The sequence below is a fragment of the Oncorhynchus tshawytscha genome, linkage group LG21 (genome assembly GCF_018296145.1).
Source record: "Oncorhynchus tshawytscha isolate Ot180627B linkage group LG21, Otsh_v2.0, whole genome shotgun sequence".
In the NCBI taxonomy this organism is placed as follows: domain Eukaryota; kingdom Metazoa; phylum Chordata; class Actinopteri; order Salmoniformes; family Salmonidae; genus Oncorhynchus; species Oncorhynchus tshawytscha.
In genome coordinates, this window is record NC_056449.1 from 42,984,714 (window position 1) to 43,005,371 (window position 20,658).

At 48.0% G+C, this 20,658-nt stretch overlaps 1 protein-coding gene across 1 annotated transcript in view; it reads left to right on the plus strand.

Moving 5' to 3' along the window:
* LOC112220604 (catenin alpha-1) overlaps positions 1-20,658 on the plus strand; it is a 97,020-nt gene that overhangs the window by 16,333 nt on the left and 60,029 nt on the right. The window contains exon 4 of the mRNA XM_042303557.1: positions 19,255-19,421. Within this exon, the coding sequence (XP_042159491.1) occupies positions 19,255-19,421 (167 nt within the window). The remainder of the gene's footprint in view (positions 1-19,254; positions 19,422-20,658) is intronic.

Genomic DNA, 20,658 nt, shown 5'->3' on the forward strand with positions numbered 1-20,658 from the left:
ACGGCCCTTTCAAATGTCATGCCTGTCGCGACGGCCCTTTCAAATGTCATGCCTGTCGCGACGGCCCTTTCAAATGTCATGCCTGTCGCGACGACCCTTTCAAATGTCATGCCTGTCGCGACGGCCGTTTCAAATGTCATGCCTGTCGCGACGGCCGTTTCAAATGTCATGCCTGTCGCGACGACCCTTTCAAATGTCATGCCTGTCGCGACGACCCTTTCAAATGTCATGCCTGTCGCGACGACCCTTTCAAATGTCATGCCTGTCGCGACGGCCCTTTCAAATGTCATGCCTGTCGCGACGACCCTTTCAAATGTCATGCCTGTCGCGACGGCCGTTTCAAATGTCATGCCTGTCGCGACGGCCGTTTCAAATGTCATGCCTGTCGCGACGGCCGTTTCAAATGTCATGCCTGTCGCGACGGCCCTTTCAAATGTCATGCCTGTCACGACGACCGTTTCAAATGTAATGTCACGACGACCCTTTCAAATGTCATGCCTGTCGCGACGGCCCTTTCAAATGTCATGCCTGTCGCGACGACCGTTTCAAATGTCATGCCTGTCGCGACGGCCGTTTCAAATGTCATGCCTGTCGCGACGGCCCTTTCAAATGTCATGCCTGTCGCGACGGCCCTTTCAAATGTCATGCCTGTCGCGACGACCCTTTCAAATGTCATGCCTGTCGCGACGGCCGTTTCAAATGTCATGCCTGTCGCGACGGCCGTTTCAAATGTCATGCCTGTCGCGACGGCCGTTTCAAATGTCATGCCTGTCGCGACGACCCTTTCAAATGTCATGCCTGTCACGACGACCGTTTCAAATGTAATGTCACGACGACCGTTTCAAGTGAAATCATAATTTGTCTTGTGACAACAGCTCGAAAGCGCTTCTCTTCCAATCCTGACTCCTCCCACTACCACTCCCCCGCATTATGTCTATAGCAAGTCCCTCTGCTCCACCCTGTGGACTATAGCGAGGTCCTTATTTGCTCTCTTCCAATCCTGACTCCTCCCACTAGCTAGTCTTTCTCTGCTGCTGGAACTAGCTACACAGCCCATCTGTAAATAGCCCACCTAACTACCTCATCCCCATGTTATTTTTTTGCTCCTTTGCACCCCAGTATCTCTACTTGCACATTCATCTTCTGCACATATCACTCCAGTATTTAATTGCTAAATTGTAATTATTTCGCCACTATGGCCTATTTATTGCCTTAACTCACTAATCTTACTACATTTGCACAGACTATATAGATTTTTCTATTGTGTTATTGACTGTTCGTTTGTTTATCCCATGTGTAACTCTGTTTCGTTTGTGTCGCACTGCTTTGCTTTATCTTGGCCAGGTCGCAGTTGTTCTCAACTGGCCTACCTGGTTAAATAAAGGTGAAAAAATCCCAAACTATAGCTTAGTCTCTCTCTGTTGCTGGACCATAACATACCTGGTTTACTCACCCCGTAGAGCTCACTGGTACAGGAAAGAGGGCCCAGAATAGTCTATATTAAATAGTTTACCAGCATGAGCTTCAGGCCGAACCCAGTAGATGGTTGATTAAAATGGTTGGTTCGTTGCAGACAGATGGCGTAGAGATGAATGGTATTGAAAGAACATACGTTCTAGCGCCCTCTTCAGGTCTGTCTCAATTATTTCATCAAACAGTGCGCTTAAAGCACCAGACAAGATCCGTGCATTATAGTTGTTTAAATAAAATCACAGGGTGTCTGTCTATGGGGAAAAACACACTTTAAAAAAACAACAACATTTTGACCAATCTATTGGTTGAAGAAAACAGACTGCTCCTGTTTGACCAAGGTTTTTAGCTGGGTACAGCCTGAGGTTACTGGTACACTTAGTCATGGATATCGCTCTCACTGTGCGAGTTCTACAGCTAATGTCTGTGACAAACAAACTCCGACACTGTCTCTGTGGGTTACTGGTACAGTTCAGGGGGGGGTGATGGGCGAACCGTTGTGCTCTAAGAGGTGTCTGCTCGGTAGACAAGTCGTGCCAGCGGTCTTGTCAGTGCCTGGGAATGTCAGCCTCAGCCTCTGCTATTCTACCGGCGTCCCAAATGGCACCCTATTCCATTTGTTATTTTATAGTACACTACTTTTGACTGGGCTCTGGTCAAAAGTAGTGCTCTATGTAGGGAATAGGGTGCCATTTGAAGTGCACACAGTCATTGGACAGGAATACAGCAGCTCTGCTGGTGGTAGGGCTGGCCTGTCAGTTAGGACGATGTCACGCTGTTCTGCTGAGCGTGGACAGACTGATAATGCTGCCATTGACTGGGCCTTAGTCCTCCCCTCCCTACCCCTCTCTTTTCTTCCCCTCGCTCTTCGCCATGCATATAGAAAGCATTTTATACCCAGCTGTGGCTTACCAGTTGTTTTAAATGGGGAGAAAGAGGCAGATATAATTTTGGGTTGGAGGTAGGCTGGGGGGGGGCAGGGGGTGGGCAATGCCATGAATGTTTTAAGGCTTGCGTTTTCAAATACCCAGGTTGTGGGTTTTAGAAGGGTTTAGGGTGGTGGATTCCAACTTGTTTGCATGAATTTTCTTCAGTCATTCACAACATCTCAGCTCTCTTTTTACAACGATCACACCCTGCCTGCCTGTTCTCTTCGTTCATATCTTCTGACGGATGGCTTCACAACATCACAGCTGGAATGATAATTGCCAGCTCTCATTGCCAGCTCTCTCGTGTTCCCCTGCTCTCGTGTTCCCCTGCTCTGTTCGTGTTCCCCTGCTCTCGTGTTCCCCTGCTCTCGTGTTCCCCTGCTCTCGTGTTCCCCTGCTCTCGTGTTCCCCTGCTCTCGTGTTCCCCTGCTCTCGTGTTCCCCTGCTCTCGTGTCCCCCTGCTCTCGTGTTCCCCTGCTCTCGTGTCCCCTGCTCTCGTGTTCCCCTGCTCTCGTGTTCCCCTGCGCTCTCGTTCCCCTGCGCTCGTGTTCCCCTGCGCTCTCGTGTTCCCCTGCGCTCTCGTGTTCCCCGCTCTCGTGTTCCCCTGCGCTCTCGTGTTCCCCTGCGCTCTCGTGTTCCCCTGCGCTCTCGTGTTCCCCTGCGCTCTCGTGTTCCCCTGCGCTCTCGTGTTCCCCTGCGCTCTCGTGTTCCCCTGCGCTCTCGTGTTCCCCTGCGCTCTCGTGTTCCCCTGCGCTCTCGTGTTCCCCTGCGCTCTCGTGTTCCCCTGCGCTGTTCCCCTGCGCTCTCGTGTTCCCCTGCGCTCTCGTGTTCCCCTGCGCTCTCGTTCCCCTGCGCTCTCGTGTTCCCCTGCGCTCTCGTGTTCCCCTGCGCTCTCGTGTTCCCCTGCGCTCTCGTGTTCCCCTGCTCTCTCGTTCTTTCTCTTTAAAAAAAAACAACCCCTTTTTCTCCCCACTTTTCGTAGACTCCAATTGGTAGTTTTGTCTTGTCCCATCGCTGCAACTCCCATACGAACTCGGGAGGCGACGGTCTCATTTACCATTTATTCCTGTCGTCCATGTTGGTTTGGTTGCGGTCATTTCTGTAAACTCATTATTTCACTCCTTTTCTTCTCTTTTTGTTGTTGTTGACCTTTTCTCATTTGTCAGAGGTTGTTTGCAGAGGGCAGAACCTACGCTACACTTGAGAGAGACCAGTTTTGGATTATTATTTGTACGATTTTTTTTTTGTTGTATATTTTGTTTGTATTTTGGAAATTTTATTTGGAGCGCTCCTGTCAATGTTGAGTAAGGATGTGCACCTGACTACGCGTAGAAGTAGGCCTATCGGGCCTCCCGAGTGGTGCAGTGGATCTGGGCACTGTGGCGCTGTGCCGCTTGAGATCCTGGTTCGAGTCCAGGCTCTGTCGCAGCCGACCGGGGAGACACATTTGGCCCAGCGTCTTTCGGGGAGGGTTTGGCCGGCAGTGCATGTCATTGAACACATCGTGCACCAACAACTTCTCCCGTGGCGGGCCGGGCACAGTGCACGCTGACATGGTTGCCAGGGGTAACCGTGTCACATCGGTGTGGCTGGCTTCCAGGTCAAGGGAGCATTATGGAGGATGCATCGCTGCAACTATGGACTAGATTTAACTACCGATTGGAAATTAGGGGGAAAAAGGGCAACAAGCAATAACACTAAATAAGTAGGCCTGTCGGCTACCTGGTCTGCATGCAAATGTGCCCATTTGGGGATCTGATCGTATTTCTGATTGGCCTAACGCACCACCACTAATGAGACGTGTAGCTTCTCAAGCTTTTGTTTACTAAAGCACCCAAACAAATGTATAGAAAGTCTATTAGATCCATAGAGACTGACTGAAGTCACTCAATGGATTTGAGAAATCTTTACAGCTCGCTCTCTTTCGATTTAACCACTCTGCCGTGAATGGGGACAAATGTCTTTTAAAATATGCCTACCCGATTTTCTACTTATCCATTGCTCAAATATCTCACAGTGGAGTCTGTAACCAGCTCATTAGGTCCCAGAATATTTTAGATTAAGTTGCACGCTTGCTAGCAGGAGCTTCGGTTGAACCCAAGTCTACAGTAGATGTTTCGGCCAGGTACAGCCGGGCCAGGTACAGCCGGGCCAGGTACAGCCGGGCCAGGTACAGCCGGGCCATGTATAGAGTATTTATTTTTATCCGAATATTTTCTACCTGCAGGCTATGTTATTTAAATGTATTTTTATTTTTAATTGTTGCTGTCATAGGCTCTTTAAAAAAAAAACATAATTGGCAATTTAATTAACTTTACAAAATATATATAATTTTTATTTGGATAGAAGATTATATATTTAAATTAAACTGTGTGGGGGAAATGCACGTTTAAAACCTTTAAGAATGGGCAACTTTTGGGTCGGCCCGGGACTTGTTATATTCGGGGACAGCCCTGCTGGAGGCTGGTTTTTGTATGTGGCCACCATGTCTGTACCAAAGGACACCACATTCAGTATATAGTACACTACTCTGGTCACTATTGATTATTGGGTGCTGTTGGGAGGAGCACCGACTCCTGGAGCAGCATTCATGGTTGCTGGGTCACATTTTTCAAAAATCGTTTGAGAGTGAAACCCTTCTAGGTAGCAAGCAGTGTACTATTAGACCTACACGAGGGCAACGAGAGGGGTAATTTTGCTCTGTCAATTGTTGGAACATTTCACCGAAGACAGGGTTTGACACAAGCATTTTTAGCAGCCGTTGTTGTAGGTTAACATTTTACAGTATCCTATATAATTCATTTTCCCCTCCAGTAACATATTTTTTTTTGGTGTCTGCCTCAGACAAATTATGAATTTATAAGAGTTAGTGTTCTGGGCTGGTCCTGATGGGAACTAAGGAGAGTGGGGTTGGTTCATACAAGCATAGACTGTATGTTTGTGGACCTGAGACACACTAGGTCTTTTCCTAGCACTGGGCAGAAGTAAATAATTCTCATTTCTTTAGCCAGGATAGTCCATCCATTAACAATTGCCACTGTTTTCCAGGGAGTCCTGACATCCCATTAAACTTATAAAACATTGAAGAATTGCCACAACGTGTAATATTTTACCACAAACAAATGCCAAGTCTTTCCTCCGCTTCTCTTTTCGTCTGTGAGGCTACGATCTGTGGCTTCCTGAGGAAGCTGTGAAGCCAGCGTTCGTCTGTTATTAAAGAAAACAAAACGTGTATGTTTCCTATTGTGTTTATGAGTCTTAAATGTGTCTACTGCTTTGCATTAAATCAACAAGTAGTGTGTGTGTGTGTCCTACAGAACTTGGTTCAGTTATGGCCTTTATAAATCTGTTCATATGGGCAGAATATTGTGTGTATTTGTTCATGTGGTTATATAGAGGCTGAAGGCAAAACAATTGCCCGCTCTAGGTTAAACAGCCCATAATATTTCTAGGCCTATATAAATTCATGTGGTTATATCATTTAGTAATGTTACATTTTTATGAGGATCCCCGTTAGCTAACGCCATAATGTGATCTAATCTTCCTGGGGGTACAACACCAATTAACAAGACATTACAAACGATCAGGACTTCACAAACATTCAACAAGTAGACAATACAGACAGTTAAAATACCTGTCAGGAAACACATTTAACATTCAGTTGATGCTTTCTATTTCCTGTCCAGTCATATGGTATATTTCCTGTCTAGTCATATGGTCTATCTCATTAGATGTTCTGTCTATTTCCTGTCCAGTCATATGGTCTATTTCCTGTCCAGTCATATGGTCTATTTCCTGTCCAGTCATATCCAGTCATATGGTCTATTTCCTGTCCAGTCATATCCAGTCATATGGTCTATTTCCTGTCCAGTCATATCCAGTCATATGGTCTATTTCCTGTCCAGTCATATCCAGTCATATGGTCTATTTCCTGTCCAGTCATATCCAGTCATATGGTCTATTTCCAGTCATGGTCCAGTCATATGGTCTATTTCCTGTCCAGTCATATGGTAGTATTTCCTGTCCAGTCATATGGTCTATCACATTAGATGTTCTGTCTATTTCCTGTCTAGTCATATGGTCTATCTCATTAGATGTTCTGTCTATTTCCCTCTCGAAGGTGGATTTATCTTTTGCCTGAGAAATATGGATCGGTAAAAAGTAACATTCAGCTTTAGCTCTATGTAAAACTGTAGATTTAAGGCGGTTTGTTGTTTTACCTGAATGTTTGGTGGTTATGCGTGTTGCTAGTATATACTAATTGGGCTGAAAAAGAAATGACATTCCTAAAGAAAATCAGAAGACTAGATTGTCATTTTTTTTAAACGTGAAGCTATGAGAGATTCTCGTGCATTTTTAATAATATTCATTTGGTTAGAGCAATGAGTTAATCTGGCAGTCCTGTTTTGAGCCAGGTAGTTTATTTTCAATATCTTTATTTGCAGATGACCACATAACTGGACAGTACTCGAAGTGTGATAGGACCAGAGATTGACTCTGTACCGGTACCCCCTGTATATAGCCTCCACATTGACTCTGTACCGGTACCCCCTGTATATAGCCTCCACATTGACTCTGTACCAGTACCCCCTGTATATAGTCTCCGCATTGACTCTGTACCGGTACCCCCTGTTAATAGCCTCCACATTGACTCTGTACCGGTACCCCCATTGACTCTGTATATATATAGCCTCCACATTGACTCTGTACCGGTACCCCCTGTATATAGCCTCCACATTGACTCTGTACCGGTACCCCCTGTATATAGCCTCCATATTGACTCTGTACCGGTACCCCCTGTATATAGCCTCCATATTGACTCTGTACCGGTACCCCCTGTATATAGCCTCCATACTGACTCTGTACCGGTACCCCCTGTATATAGCCTCCACATTGACTCTGTACCGGTACCCCCTGTATATAGCCTCCACATTGACTCTGTACCGGTACCCCCTGTATATAGCCTCCACATTGACTCTGTACCGGTACCCCCTGTATATAGCCTCCACATTGACTCTGTACCGGTACCCCCTGTATATAGCCTCCACATTGACTCTGTACCGGTACCCCCTGTATATAGCCTCCACATTGACTCTGTACCGGTAGCCCCTGTATATAGCCTCCATACTGACTCTGTACCGGTACCCCCTGTATATAGTCTCCACATTGACTCTGTACCGGTACCCCCTGTATATAGCCTCCACATTGACTCTGTATATAGCCTCCACATTGACTCTGTACCGGTACCCCCTGTATATAGTCTCCACATTGACTCTGTACCGGTAGCCCCTGTATATAGCCTCCATACTGACTCTGTACCGGTACCCCCTGTATATAGCCTCCACATTGACTCTGTACCGGTACCCCCTGTATATAGTCTCCACATTGACTCTGTACCGGTACCCCCTGTATATAGCCTCCATACTGACTCTGTACCGGTACCCCCTGTATATAGCCTCCACATTGACTCTGTACCGGTACCCCCTGTATATAGCCTCCACATTGACTCTGTACCGGTACCCCCTGTAAATAGCCTCCGCATTGACTGTACCGGTACCCCCTGTATATAGCCTCCATACTGACTCTGTACCGGTACCCCCTGTATATAGCCTCCACATTGACTCTGTACCGTAACACCCTGTATATAGCCTCCACATTGACTCTGTACCGTAACACCCTGTATATAGCCTCCACATTGACTCTGTACCGTAACACCCTGTATATAGCCTCCACATTGACTCTGTACCGTAACACCCTGTATATAGCCTCCACATTGACTCTGTACCGTAACACCCTGTATATAGCCTCCACATTGACTCTGTACCGGTACCCCCTGTATATAGCCTCCACATTGACTCTGTACCGGTACCCCCTGTATATAGCCTCCACATTGACTCTGTACCTGTATATAGTACCGCTCAATTTTTTACTGCTGTTCTTGTTCTGGCCTCGAAAAATACCCCCTGTATATAGCCTCCACATTGACTCTGTACCGGTACCCCCTGTATATAGCCTCCACATTGACTCTGTACCGTAACACCCTGTATATAGGCTCATTATTTTTACTGCTGTTCTTGTTCTGGCCTCGAAAAATGAATCCTGACGGTAGCAGTGCAAGATCTTTTTAAGCTGAAATATTTGGATTATTAGCATATGAACGACTAGCAATTAGATTTCTGGACTTTAGAAGCCATCCAACCAACCCCATTTATTCAGACATGTAATTTCAGGTGAAGTTACGCCCCTGCTCTAGCCCAATAGATGATATAGGAACACGTATTCGGGCCCTGCTCTAGATGATATAGGAACCCGTATTCGGGCCCTGCTCTAGCCCAATAAATGATATAGGAATGCGTATTCGGGCCCTGCTCTAGCCCAATAGATGATATAGGAACCCGTATTCGGGCCCTGCTCTAGCCCAATAGATGATATAGGAACGCGTATTTGGGCCCTGCTCTAGCCCAATAGATGATATAGGAACCCGTATTCGGGCCCTGCTCTAGCCCAATAGATGATATAGGAACGCGTATTTGGGCCCTGCTCTAGATGATATAGGAACCCGTATTCGGGCCCTGCTCTAGCCCAATAAGGAAGCTACCAGTACCATGATATAGGAACACGTACTCTAAGGAAGCTACCAGTACCATGATATAGGAACACGTACTCTAAGGAAGCTACCAGTACCATGATATAGGAACGCGTACTCTAAGGAAGCTACCAGTACCATGATATAGGAACACGTACTCTAAGGAAGCTACCAGTACCATGATATAGGAACACGTACTCTAAGGAAGCTACCAGTACCATGATATAGGAACGCGTACTCTAAGGAAGCTACCAGTACCATGATATAGGAACGCGTACTCTAAGGAAGCTACCAGTACCATGATATAGGAACGCGTACTCTAAGGAAGCTACCAGTACCATGATATAGGAACACGTACTCTAAGGAAGCTACCAGTACCATGATATAGGAACGCGTACTCTAAGGAAGCTACCAGTACCATGATATAGGAACGCGTACTCTAAGGAAGCTACCAGTACCATGATATAGGAACACGTACTCTAAGGAAGCTACCAGTACCATGATATAGGAACACGTACTCTAAGGAAGCTACCAGTACCATGATATAGGAACACGTACTCTAAGGAAGCTACCAGTACCATGATATAGGAACACGTACTCTAAGGAAGCTACCAGTACCATGATATAGGAACACGTACTCTAAGGAAGCTACCAGTACCATGATATAGGAACACGTACTCTAAGGAAGCTACCAGTACCATGATATAGGAACACGTACTCTAAGGAAGCTACCAGTACCATGATATAGGAACACGTACTCTAAGGAAGCTACCAGTACCATGATATAGGAACTCGGGCCCTATAAAGAACCACATGTACCAGTCAAAAGTGTTGAAAAACCAGTTTGTCTGCCCCATTTATAGGAACACGTTTTTTCTGTATTTTGTACTATTTTCTACATTGTAGAATAATAGTGAAGACATACAAGTACCTTTTCAAAAGTTTGGGGTCACACTCAACGCAAAACACCAGTCTCAACGTCAGTACAGTGGAGTGGAGACTCCTGCTGGCCTTCTAGACAGAGTTCCTCTGTCCAGTCTCAACGTCAACAGTGGAGAGGAGACTCCTGCTGGCCTTCTAGGTCTCAGAGTTCCTCTGTCCAGTCTCAACGTCAACAGTGGAGAGGAGACTCCTGCTGGCCTTCTAGGCAGAGTTCCTCTGTCCAGTCTCAACGTCAACAGTGGAGAGGAGACTCCTGCTGGCCTTCTAGGCAGAGTTCCTCTGTCCAGTCTCAACGTCAACAGTGGAGAGGAGACTCCTGGATACTGGCCTTCTAGGCAGAGTTCCTCTGTCCAGTCTCAACGTCAACAGTGGAGAGGAGACTCCGGGATACTGGCCTTCTAGGCAGAGTTCCTCTGTCCAGTCTCAACGTCAACAGTGGAGAGGAGACTCCTGCTGGCCTTCTAGGCAGAGTTCCTCTGTCCAGTCTCAACGTCAACAGTGGAGGCGACTCCTGCTGGCCTTCTAGGCAGAGTTCCTCTGTCCAGTCTCAACGTCAACAGTGGAGAGGGAGACTCCTGCTGGCCTTCTAGGCAGAGTTCCTCTGTCCAGTCTCAACGTCAACAGTGGAGAGGCGACTCCTGGATACTGGCCTTCTAGGCAGAGTTCCTCTGTCCAGTCTCAACGTCAACAGTGGAGAGGAGACTCCTGCTGGCCTTCTAGACAGAGTTCCTCTGTCCAGTCTCAACGTCAACAGTGGAGAGGAGACTCCTGCTGGCCTTCTAGACAGAGTTCCTCTGTCCAGTCTCAACGTCAACAGTGGAGAGGAGACTCCAGGATGCTGGCCTTCTCGGCAGAGTTCCTCTGTCCAGTCTCAACGTCAACAGTGGAGAGGAGACTCCAGGATGCTGGCCTTCTAGGCAGAGTTCCTCTGTCCAGTCTCAACGTCAACAGTGGAGAGGAGACTCCAGGATGCTGGCCTTCTAGGCAGAGTTCCTCTGTCCAGTCTCAACGTCAACAGTGGAGAGGAGACTCCGGGATGCTGGCCTTCTAGGCAGAGTTCCTCTGTCCAGTCTCAACGTCAACAGTGGAGAGGAGACTCCGGGATACTGGCCTTCTAGGCAGAGTTCCTCTGTCCAGTCTCAACGTCAACAGTGGAGAGGAGACTCCGGGATGCTGGCCTTCTAGGCAGAGTTCCTCTGTCCAGTCTCAACGTCAACAGTGGAGAGGAGACTCCGGGATACTGGCCTTCTAGGCAGAGTTCCTCTGTCCAGTCTCAACGTCAACAGTGGAGAGGAGACTCCTGCTGGCCTTCTAGGCAGAGTTCCTCTGTCCAGTCTCAACGTCAACAGTGGAGAGGAGACTCCAGGATGCTGGCCTTCTAGGCAGAGTTCCTCTGTCCAGTCTCAACGTCAACAGTGGAGAGGAGACTCCTGGATACTGGCCTTCTAGGCAGAGTTCCTCTGTCCAGTCTCAACGTCAACAGTGGAGAGGAGACTCCGGGATACTGGCCTTCTAGGCAGAGTTCCTCTGTCCAGTCTCAACGTCAACAGTGGAGAGGAGACTCCTGCTGGCCTTCTAGGCAGAGTTCCTCTGTCCAGTCTCAACGTCAACAGTGGAGAGGCGACTCCTGCTGGCCTTCTAGGCAGAGTTCCTCTGTCCAGTCTCAACGTCAACAGTGGAGAGGAGACTCCTGCTGGCCTTCTAGGCAGAGTTCCTCTGTCCAGTCTCAACGTCAACAGTGGAGAGGAGACTCCTGCTGGCCTTCTAGGCAGAGTTCCTCTGTCCAGTCTCAACGTCAACAGTGGAGAGGAGACTCCTGCTGGCCTTCTAGGCAGAGTTCCTCTGTCCAGTCTCAACGTCAACAGTGGAGAGGAGACTCCTGGATACTGGCCTTCTAGGCAGAGTTCCTCTGTCCAGTCTCAACGTCAACAGTGGAGAGGAGACTCCGGGATACTGGCCTTCTAGGCAGAGTTCCTCTGTCCAGTCTCAACGTCAACAGTGGAGAGGAGACTCCTGCTGGCCTTCTAGGCAGAGTTCCTCTGTCCAGTCTCAACGTCAACAGTGGAGAGGCGACTCCTGCTGGCCTTCTAGGCAGAGTTCCTCTGTCCAGTCTCAACGTCAACAGTGGAGAGGAGACTCCTGCTGGCCTTCTAGGCAGAGTTCCTCTGTCCAGTCTCAACGTCAACAGTGGAGAGGAGACTCCTGCTGGCCTTCTAGACAGAGTTCCTCTGTCCAGTCTCAACGTCAACAGTGGAGAGGAGACTCCTGCTGGCCTTCTAGACAGAGTTCCTCTGTCCAGTCTCAACGTCAACAGTGGAGAGGAGACTCCAGGATGCTGGCCTTCTCGGCAGAGTTCCTCTGTCCAGTCTCAACGTCAACAGTGGAGAGGAGACTCCAGGATGCTGGCCTTCTAGGCAGAGTTCCTCTGTCCAGTCTCAACGTCAACAGTGGAGAGGAGACTCCAGGATGCTGGCCTTCTAGGCAGAGTTCCTCTGTCCAGTCTCAACGTCAACAGTGGAGAGGAGACTCCGGGATGCTGGCCTTCTAGGCAGAGTTCCTCTGTCCAGTCTCAACGTCAACAGTGGAGAGGAGACTCCGGGATACTGGCCTTCTAGGCAGAGTTCCTCTGTCCAGTCTCAACGTCAACAGTGAAGAGGAGACTCCGGGATGCTGGCCTTCTAGACAGAGTTCCTCTGTCCAGTCTCAACGTCAACAGTGGAGAGGAGACTCCGGGATACTGGCCTTCTAGGCAGAGTTCCTCTGTCCAGTCTCAACGTCAACAGTGAAGAGGAGACTCCAGGATGCTGGCCTTCTAGACAGAGTTCCTCTGTCCAGTCTCAACGTCAACAGTGGAGAGGAGACTCCGGGATGCTGGCCTTCTAGGCAGAGTTCCTCTGTCCAGTCTCAACGTCAACAGTGAAGAGGTGACTCCAGGATGCTGGCCTTCTAGACAGAGTTCCTCTGTCCAGTCTCAACGTCAACAGTGAAGAGGTGACTCCAGGATGCTGGCCTTCTAGACAGAGTTGCAAAGAAAAAGCCATATCTCAGACTGGCCAGTAAAAAGAAAAGAATAAACTGGGTAAAAGAACACAGACACTGGACAGAGGAACACTGCCTAGAAGGCCAGCATCCCGGAGTCGCCTCTTCACTGTTGACGTTGAGACTGGACAGAGGAACTCTGCCTAGAAGGCCAGTATCCCGGAGTCACCTCTTCACTGTTGACGTTGAGACTGGACAGAGGAACTCTGCCTAGAAGGCCAGCATCCCGGAGTCGCCTCTTCACTGTTGACGTTGAGACTGGACAGAGGAACTCTGCCTAGAAGGCCAGTATCCCGGAGTCACCTCTTCACTGTTGACGTTGAGACTGGACAGAGGAACTCTGCCTAGAAGGCCAGCATCCCGGAGTCGCCTCTTCACTGTTGACGTTGAGACTGGTTTTTGCGGGTACTATTTAATGAAGCTGCCAGTTGAGGACCTGTGAGGCGTCTCTTTCTCAAACTAGACACTCGAATGGACTTGTCCTCTTGCTCAGTTGTGCACCGTGCCATTGGAACAACATCTCCTCCCCGCTGATCCTCAACACTGGGGCCCCACAAGGGTGCGTTCTGAGCCCCCTCCTGTACTCCCTGTTCACCCACGACTGCGTGGCCATGCACGCCTCCAACTCAATCATCAAGTTTGCGGACGACACAACAGTGGTAGGCTTGATTACCAACAACGACGAGACGGCCTACAGGGAGGAGGTGAGGGCCCTCGGAGTGTGGTGTCAGGAAAATAACCTCACACTCAACGTCAACAAAACTAAGGAGATGATTGTGGACTTCAGGAAACAGCAGAGGGAACACCCCCATCCACATCGATGGAACAGTAGTGGAGAGGGTAGCAAGTTTTAAGTTCCTCGGCATACACATCACAGACAAACTGAATTGGTCCACTCACACAGACAGCATCGTGAGGAAGGCGCAGCAGCGCCTCTTCAACCTCAGGAGGCTGAAGAAATTCGGCTTGTCACCAAAAGCACTCACAAACTTCTACAGATGCACAATCGAGAGCATCCTGGCGGGCTGTATCACCGCCTGGTATGGCAACTGCACCGCCCTCAACCGTAAGGCTCTCAGAGGGTAGTGAGGTCTGCACAACGCATCACCGGGGGCAAACTACCTGCCCTCCAGGACACCTACACCACCCGATGCTACAGGAAGGCCATAAAGATCATCAAGGACATCAACCACCCGAGCCACTGCCTGTTCACCCCGCTGTCATCCAGAAGGCGAGGTCAGTACAGGTGCATCAAAGCTGGGACCGAGAGACTGAAAAACAGCTTCTATCTCAAGGCCATCAGACTGTTAAACAGCCACCACTAACATTGAGTGGCTACTGCCAACACACTGTCAATGACACTGACTCTACTCCAGCCACTTTAATCATGGGAATTGATGGGAAATTATGTAAATATATCACTAGCCACTTTAAACAATGCTACCTTATATAATGTTACTTACCCTACATTGTTCATCTCATATGCATACGTTGATACTGTACTCTATATCATCGACTGCATCCTTATGTAATACATGTATCACTAGCCACTTTAACTATGCCACTTGGTTTACATACTTATCTCATATGTATATACTGTACTCGATATCATCTACTGTATCTTGCCTATGCTGCTCTGTACCATCACTCATTCATATATCCTTATGTACATATTCTTTATCCCCTTACACTGTGTATAAGACAGTAGTTTTTTTTTTGGAATTGTTAGTTAGATTACTTGCTCGTTATTACTGCATTGTCGGAACTAGAAGCACAAGCATTTCGCTACACTCGCATTAACATCTGCTAACCATGTGTATGTGACAAATAAAATTTGATTTGATTTGAACACAGGAGTGATGGTTGCTGATAAATGGACCTCTGTACGCCTATGTAGCTATAAAAATATCAGCCGTTTCCAGCTACAATAGTCATTTACAACATTAACAATGTCTACACTGTATTTCTGATCAATTTGATGTTATTTTAATGGACAAAAAATGGTGCTTTCTAAGTGACCCCAAACTTTTGAAAGGTTGTGTAAGTATGAAATAACACACACGGAATCATGTTGTAACCCAAATAAGTGTTAAACAAATCAATATATATTTGAATTTCAAACTAGCCACTCTTTGCCAGAAAAACCCTGGAATCAGTAGGTGTCCAAACTTTTGACTGGTACTCTGTGTTTGGTAGCTGGCAGAATCTGTGTTAAGTGGATCGCTGTGTGTCTGTCTGAGGCCTCTGGCTGTATGCATTAGGTCAAGGTCACTGTGTGAGAGGGAGAGAGTTTGGATTTAGCCTGGGTCAGACTGCCTTTCTCTCCCCCCTTCTCTCTCTTCTTCTCTCTTCTTCTCTCTCCTCCTCTCTTCTTCTCTCTCTCTTCCTCTTCCTCTCTCTCTTCCTCTTCTTCTCTCTCCTCCTCTTCTCCTCCCTTCTCCTCTCTTCTCCTCTCTCTCTTCTTCTCTCTTCTTCTCTCTCTCTTCTTCTCTCTCTTCTTCTCTCTCCTTCTCTCTCTTCTTCTCTCTCCTCTCTCTTCCTTCCTCTCTTCTTCTCTCTCCTCTCTTCCTTCCTCTCTTCTTCTCTCTTCTTCTCTCTTCTTCTCTCTTCTCCTCTCTCTCCTTCTCTCTCTTCTTTTCTCTCCTTCTCTCTCTTCTTTTCTCTCTCTTCTTTTCTCTCCTTCTCTCCCTCTTCTTCTCTTCCTCTTTCTCTTCCTCTCTCTCTTTCTCTCTCTTCTTCTCTCTCTCTTCTTCTCTCTCTCTTCTTCTCTCTCTCTTCTTCTCTCTCTCTCCTTCTCTCTCTTCTTCTCTCTCTCTTCTTCTCTCTCTTCTTCTCTCTCCTCTCTCTTCCTTCCTCTCTTCTTCTCTCTTCTTCTCTCTTCTCCTCTCTTCTTCTCCTCTCTTCTCCTCTCTTCTTCTCTCTCTTCTTCTCTCTCCTCCTCTTCTTCTCTCTCTTTCTCTCTCTTCCTCTCTCTCTTTCTCTCTCTCTTTCTCTCTCTCTTCTTCTCTCTCTCTCCTTCTCTCTCTCTCTTCTTCTCTCTCTTCTTCTCTCTCTTCTTCTCTCTCTCTCTCTCTTCTTCTCTCTCTTCTTCTCTCTCTCTCTCTCTTCTTCTCTCTCTTCTTCTCTCTCTTCTTCTCTCTCTCTCTCTCTTCTTCTCTCTCTTCTTCTCTTCTCTCTTCTTCTTCTCTCATTTTCTCCTTTTCTCTCTCTTCTTCTCTCTCTTCTTCTCTCTCTCTTCTTCTCTCTCTTCTTCTCTCTCCTTTTCTCCTTTTCTCTCTCTTTCTCTCTTTCTCCTTTTCTCTCTCTTTCTCTCTCTTTCTCTCTCTTTCTCTCTTTCTCTCTTTCTCTCTCTTTCTCTCTCTTTCCTCTCTCTCTTCTTCTCTCTTCTTCTCTCTTCTTCTCTCTTCTTCTCTCTCTCTTCTTCTCTTCTTCTCTCTCTTCTCCTCTCTTCTCCTCTCTTCTTCTCCTCTCTTCTTCTCTTCTTCTCCTCTCTTCTCCTCTCTTCTCCTCTCTTCTTCTCTCTTCCTCTCTTCTTCTCTCTCCTCCTCTTCTCCTCCCTTCTTCTCTCTTCTTCTCTCTTCTTCTCTCTCTCTTCTTCTCTCTCTCTTCTTCTCTCTCTCTTCTTCTCTCTCTTCTTCTTCTCTCTCCTCCTCTTCTCCTCTCTTCTTCTCTCTCCTCCTCTTCTCCTCTCTCTTCTTCTCTCTCTCTCCTTCTCTCTCTCTCCTTCTCTCTCTCTTCTTCTCTCTCTCTCTTCTTCTCTCTCTTCTTCTCTCTCCTCCTCTTCTCTCTCTTCTCTCTCTCTCTTCTTCTCTCTCTTCTTCTCTCTCTTCTGCTCTCTCTTCTCTCTCCTCCTCTTCTCCTCTCTCTTCTTCTCTCTCTTCCTCTTCTTCTCTCTCTTCTTCTCTCTCATCCTCTCTCTTCCTCTCTCTTCCTCTCTTCTCTCTCTCCTTCTCTCTCTTCTCTCTCTTCTTCTCTCTCTTTCTCTCTCTTTCTCTCTCTTTCCTCTCTCTCTTCTTCTCTCTTCTTCTCTTCCTTCTTCTCTCTCTCTTCTCCTCCCTTCTCCTCTCTCTTCTTCTCTCCTCCTCCCTTCTCCTCTCTCTTCTTCTCTCTCTTCTTCTCTCTCCTCCTCTTCTTCTCTCTTCTCTTCTCTCTCCTTCTCCTCTCTCTCTTCTTCTCTCTCTTTCTTCTTCTTCTCTCTCTCTTCTTCTCTCTCCTTCTCTCTCCTCCTCTTCTTCTCTCCTCTTTCCTTCTCCTCTCTCTCTTCTTCTCTCTCTCTTCTTCTCTCTCTTCTTCTCTCTCCTTTTCTCCCTCTTCTTCTCTCTCCTTTTCTCCTTTTCTCTCTCTTCTTCTCTCTCCTCCTCTTCTTCTCTCTCCTCCTCTTCTTCTCTCTCTCTTCTTCTCTCTCCTCCTCTTCTTCTCTCTTCTCTCTCCTTCTCTCCTTCTCTCTCCTTCTCTCCTTCTCTCTCTCTCTTCTTCTCTCTCCTGTTCTCCTTTTCTCTCTCCTCTTCTCTCTCTTCTTCTCTCTCTTCTTCTCTCTCCTCCTCTTCTTCTCCTCTCTCCTCCTCTTCTTCTTCTCCTCTCTCTCTCTATTCTTCTCTCTCTTCCTCTCTCTCTTCCTCTCTCTCTTCCTCTCTCTCTTCTTCTCTCTCTCTCTTCTTCTCTCTCAAATAATTTTCTCATGCAATAAACTCTTAGCCTGGATCCCAACCAGCCTCTACTATGCTTTGCTCTGAGGCCGTGGCTGGTATCAGTCCCAGCAGTGTGCTATCGTGGATGCTCCCCAAATCACTCCCTATGCCCTATATTGTGTACTACCTTTGGTCCAGCAGCCTATAGTAATGCACTTTATAGGGAATAGGGTGCCATTTGGGACAGTGGAATTTGATGATTAAAGTCTTAATGTATTTCTGGGCTGGCAGGGACAGAGGAAGAGTTTTCTGGGACTGACAAATTAGTTGCCTGCGGAAGGTTAACTTTTGTTGAGCGGATGAGACCAACGTGTGGATGGCGGGTGTAGGCTTAATACCAGCTGAACGCTATGAACCAACAGACTAGCTAAGCCAATTGGTAAAACGTCTTAATGATTTAGATGAGGTTAGGCTGTCCAGGTGAACCAGATGCCTGCTCCAGGTCTTTATTCATTGGTAGGACACACAGCCTCCCCCCAAAAAATGTTATGCTAGGGTGTCCCTATCAAAATGATACATTGAGACCAATCAAGGCCAATTTTGTGTCTTGGTGCAAGAGGGCCTAACGCTCTGCCTGTGTGAAGGTAGAGATGGGGGACCGCTGCCAGCCAGGCATCCCTTTATCCATGGGTGAATGTACAGACACTTAGATATCTATCTCTCTCTATCTCGTCTGATTAAACGGCACACTGATTCTCTCCTACACCGTGTTGATGTCATGGAAGCTCAGCCTGAGATCGGTTCAGTTTCCCTCAGCCCCCCCCCATCTCTCAGATCTTAACCAAAGCAAGAGGTGGGGTGGCTATTTTGCAGTTAGAATCACAGATTGCTTCTTTTAACATGTATATTCAGTATTTGTTGTCTGCGTGAATCAAATGTCAAACCCTGGTGTGACTAACACTGGCTCAGTGGGTTGGAGCTCAGTGGGATGTCTTCATCACTCTTCACTCTGCCCCGAGATGTTCTCTGCAGTTTATATGGTAATGAATGCATCAAATTAACACTGAAATGTCAGCAGTCCTTTCTCTCTCTGGCAGGTTCCCCTCCTCTCTCTGGCAGGTTCCCCTTCTCTCTCTGGCAGGTTCCCCTCCTCTCTCTCTGGCAGGTTCCCCTCCTCTCTCTCTGGCAGGTTCCCCTCCTCTCTCTCTGGCAGGTTCCCCTCCTCTCTCTGGCAGGTTCCCCTCCTCTCTCTCTGGCAGGTTCCCCTCCTCTCTCTCTGGCAGGTTCCCCTCCTCTCTCTCTGGCAGATTCCCCTCCTCTCTCTCTGGCAGGTTCCCCTCCTCTCTCTCTGGCAGATTCCCCTCCTCTCTCTCTGGCAGGTTCCCCTCCTCTCTCTCTGGCAGGTTCCCCCCTCTCTCTGGCTGGCAGGTTCCCCCCTCTCTCTGGCTGGCGGGTCCCCCCCTCTCTCTCTGGCTGGCGGGTTCCCCCCCTCTCTCTGGCTGGCGGGTTTCCCCCCTCTCTCTCTCTGGCTGGCGGGTTCCAGAGAGGAGGGGAACCTGGGCTGTTCTGGCTCGGACGATGGTTACTTGTATAGGGAGTAGGGTGTCGTTTAGGACGAACCCTCATGTCTCAACGGTAATATCCTGTCCTTGTCCCTCAGGTGAATCCATGAAGCAGGCATCAGGAGAGTTTGCAGAGGACCCCTGTTCCTCGGTAAAGAGGGGTAACATGGTCCGTGCAGCCAGGGCCCTCCTCTCTGCCGTCACTCACCTGCTGGTTCTGGCCGACATGTCTGATGTCTACAAGCTGCTGCTGCAACTCAAACTGGTGAGACACACACACACACACACACACACGGAGAGAGACGCACTCTCACACAGGCACACTGAGAGAGACACGAATAACCAAACCATTATTAACTTGTCACACACACAGGTAGATGATGGGCAGCTTGTCGATGTAGACACACACACACAGGTAGATGATGGGCAGCTTGTCGATGTAGACACACACACACAGGTAGATGATGGGCAGCTTGTCGATGTAGACACACACACACAGGTAGATGATGGACAGCTTGTCGATGTAGACACACACACAGGTAGATGATGGACAGCTTGTCGATGTAGACACACACACAGGTAGATGATGGACAGCTTGTCGATGTAGACACACACACACAGGTAGATGATGGACAGCTTGTCGATGTAGACACACACACACAGGTAGATGATGGACAGCTTGTCGATGTAGACACACACACACACAGGTAGATGATGGACAGCTTGTCGATGTAGACACACACACACAGGTAGATGATGGACAGCTTGTCGATGTAGACACACACACAGGTAGATGATGGACAGCTTGTCGATGTAGACACACACACACAGGTAGATGATGGGCAGCTTGTCGATGTAGACACACACACACAGGTAGATGATGGACAGCTTGTCGATGTAGACACACACACACAGGTAGATGATGGACAGCTTGTCGATGTAGACACACACACAGGTAGATGATGGGCAGCTTGTCGATGTAGACACACACAGGTAGATGATGGGCAGCTTGTCGATGTAGACACACACACAGGTAGATGATGGGCAGCTTGTCGATGTAGACACACACAGGTAGATGATGGGCAGCTTGTCGATGTAGACACACACACAGGTAGATGATGGACAGCTTGTCGATGTAGACACACACAGGTAGATGATGGGCAGCTTGTCGATGTAGACACACACACAGGTAGATGATGGGCAGCTTGTCGATGTAGACACACACAGGTAGATGATGGACAGCTTGTCGATGTAGACACACACAGGTAGATGATGGACAGCTTGTCGATGTAGACACACACACAGGTAGATGATGGACAGCTTGTCGATGTAGACACACACACAGGTAGATGATGGACAGCTTGTCGATGTAGACACACACACAGGTAGATGATGGACAGCTAGTCGATGTAGACACACACAGGTAGATGATGGACAGCTTGTCGATGTAGAGACACACAGGTAGATGATGGACAGCTTGTCGATGTAGACACACACACAGG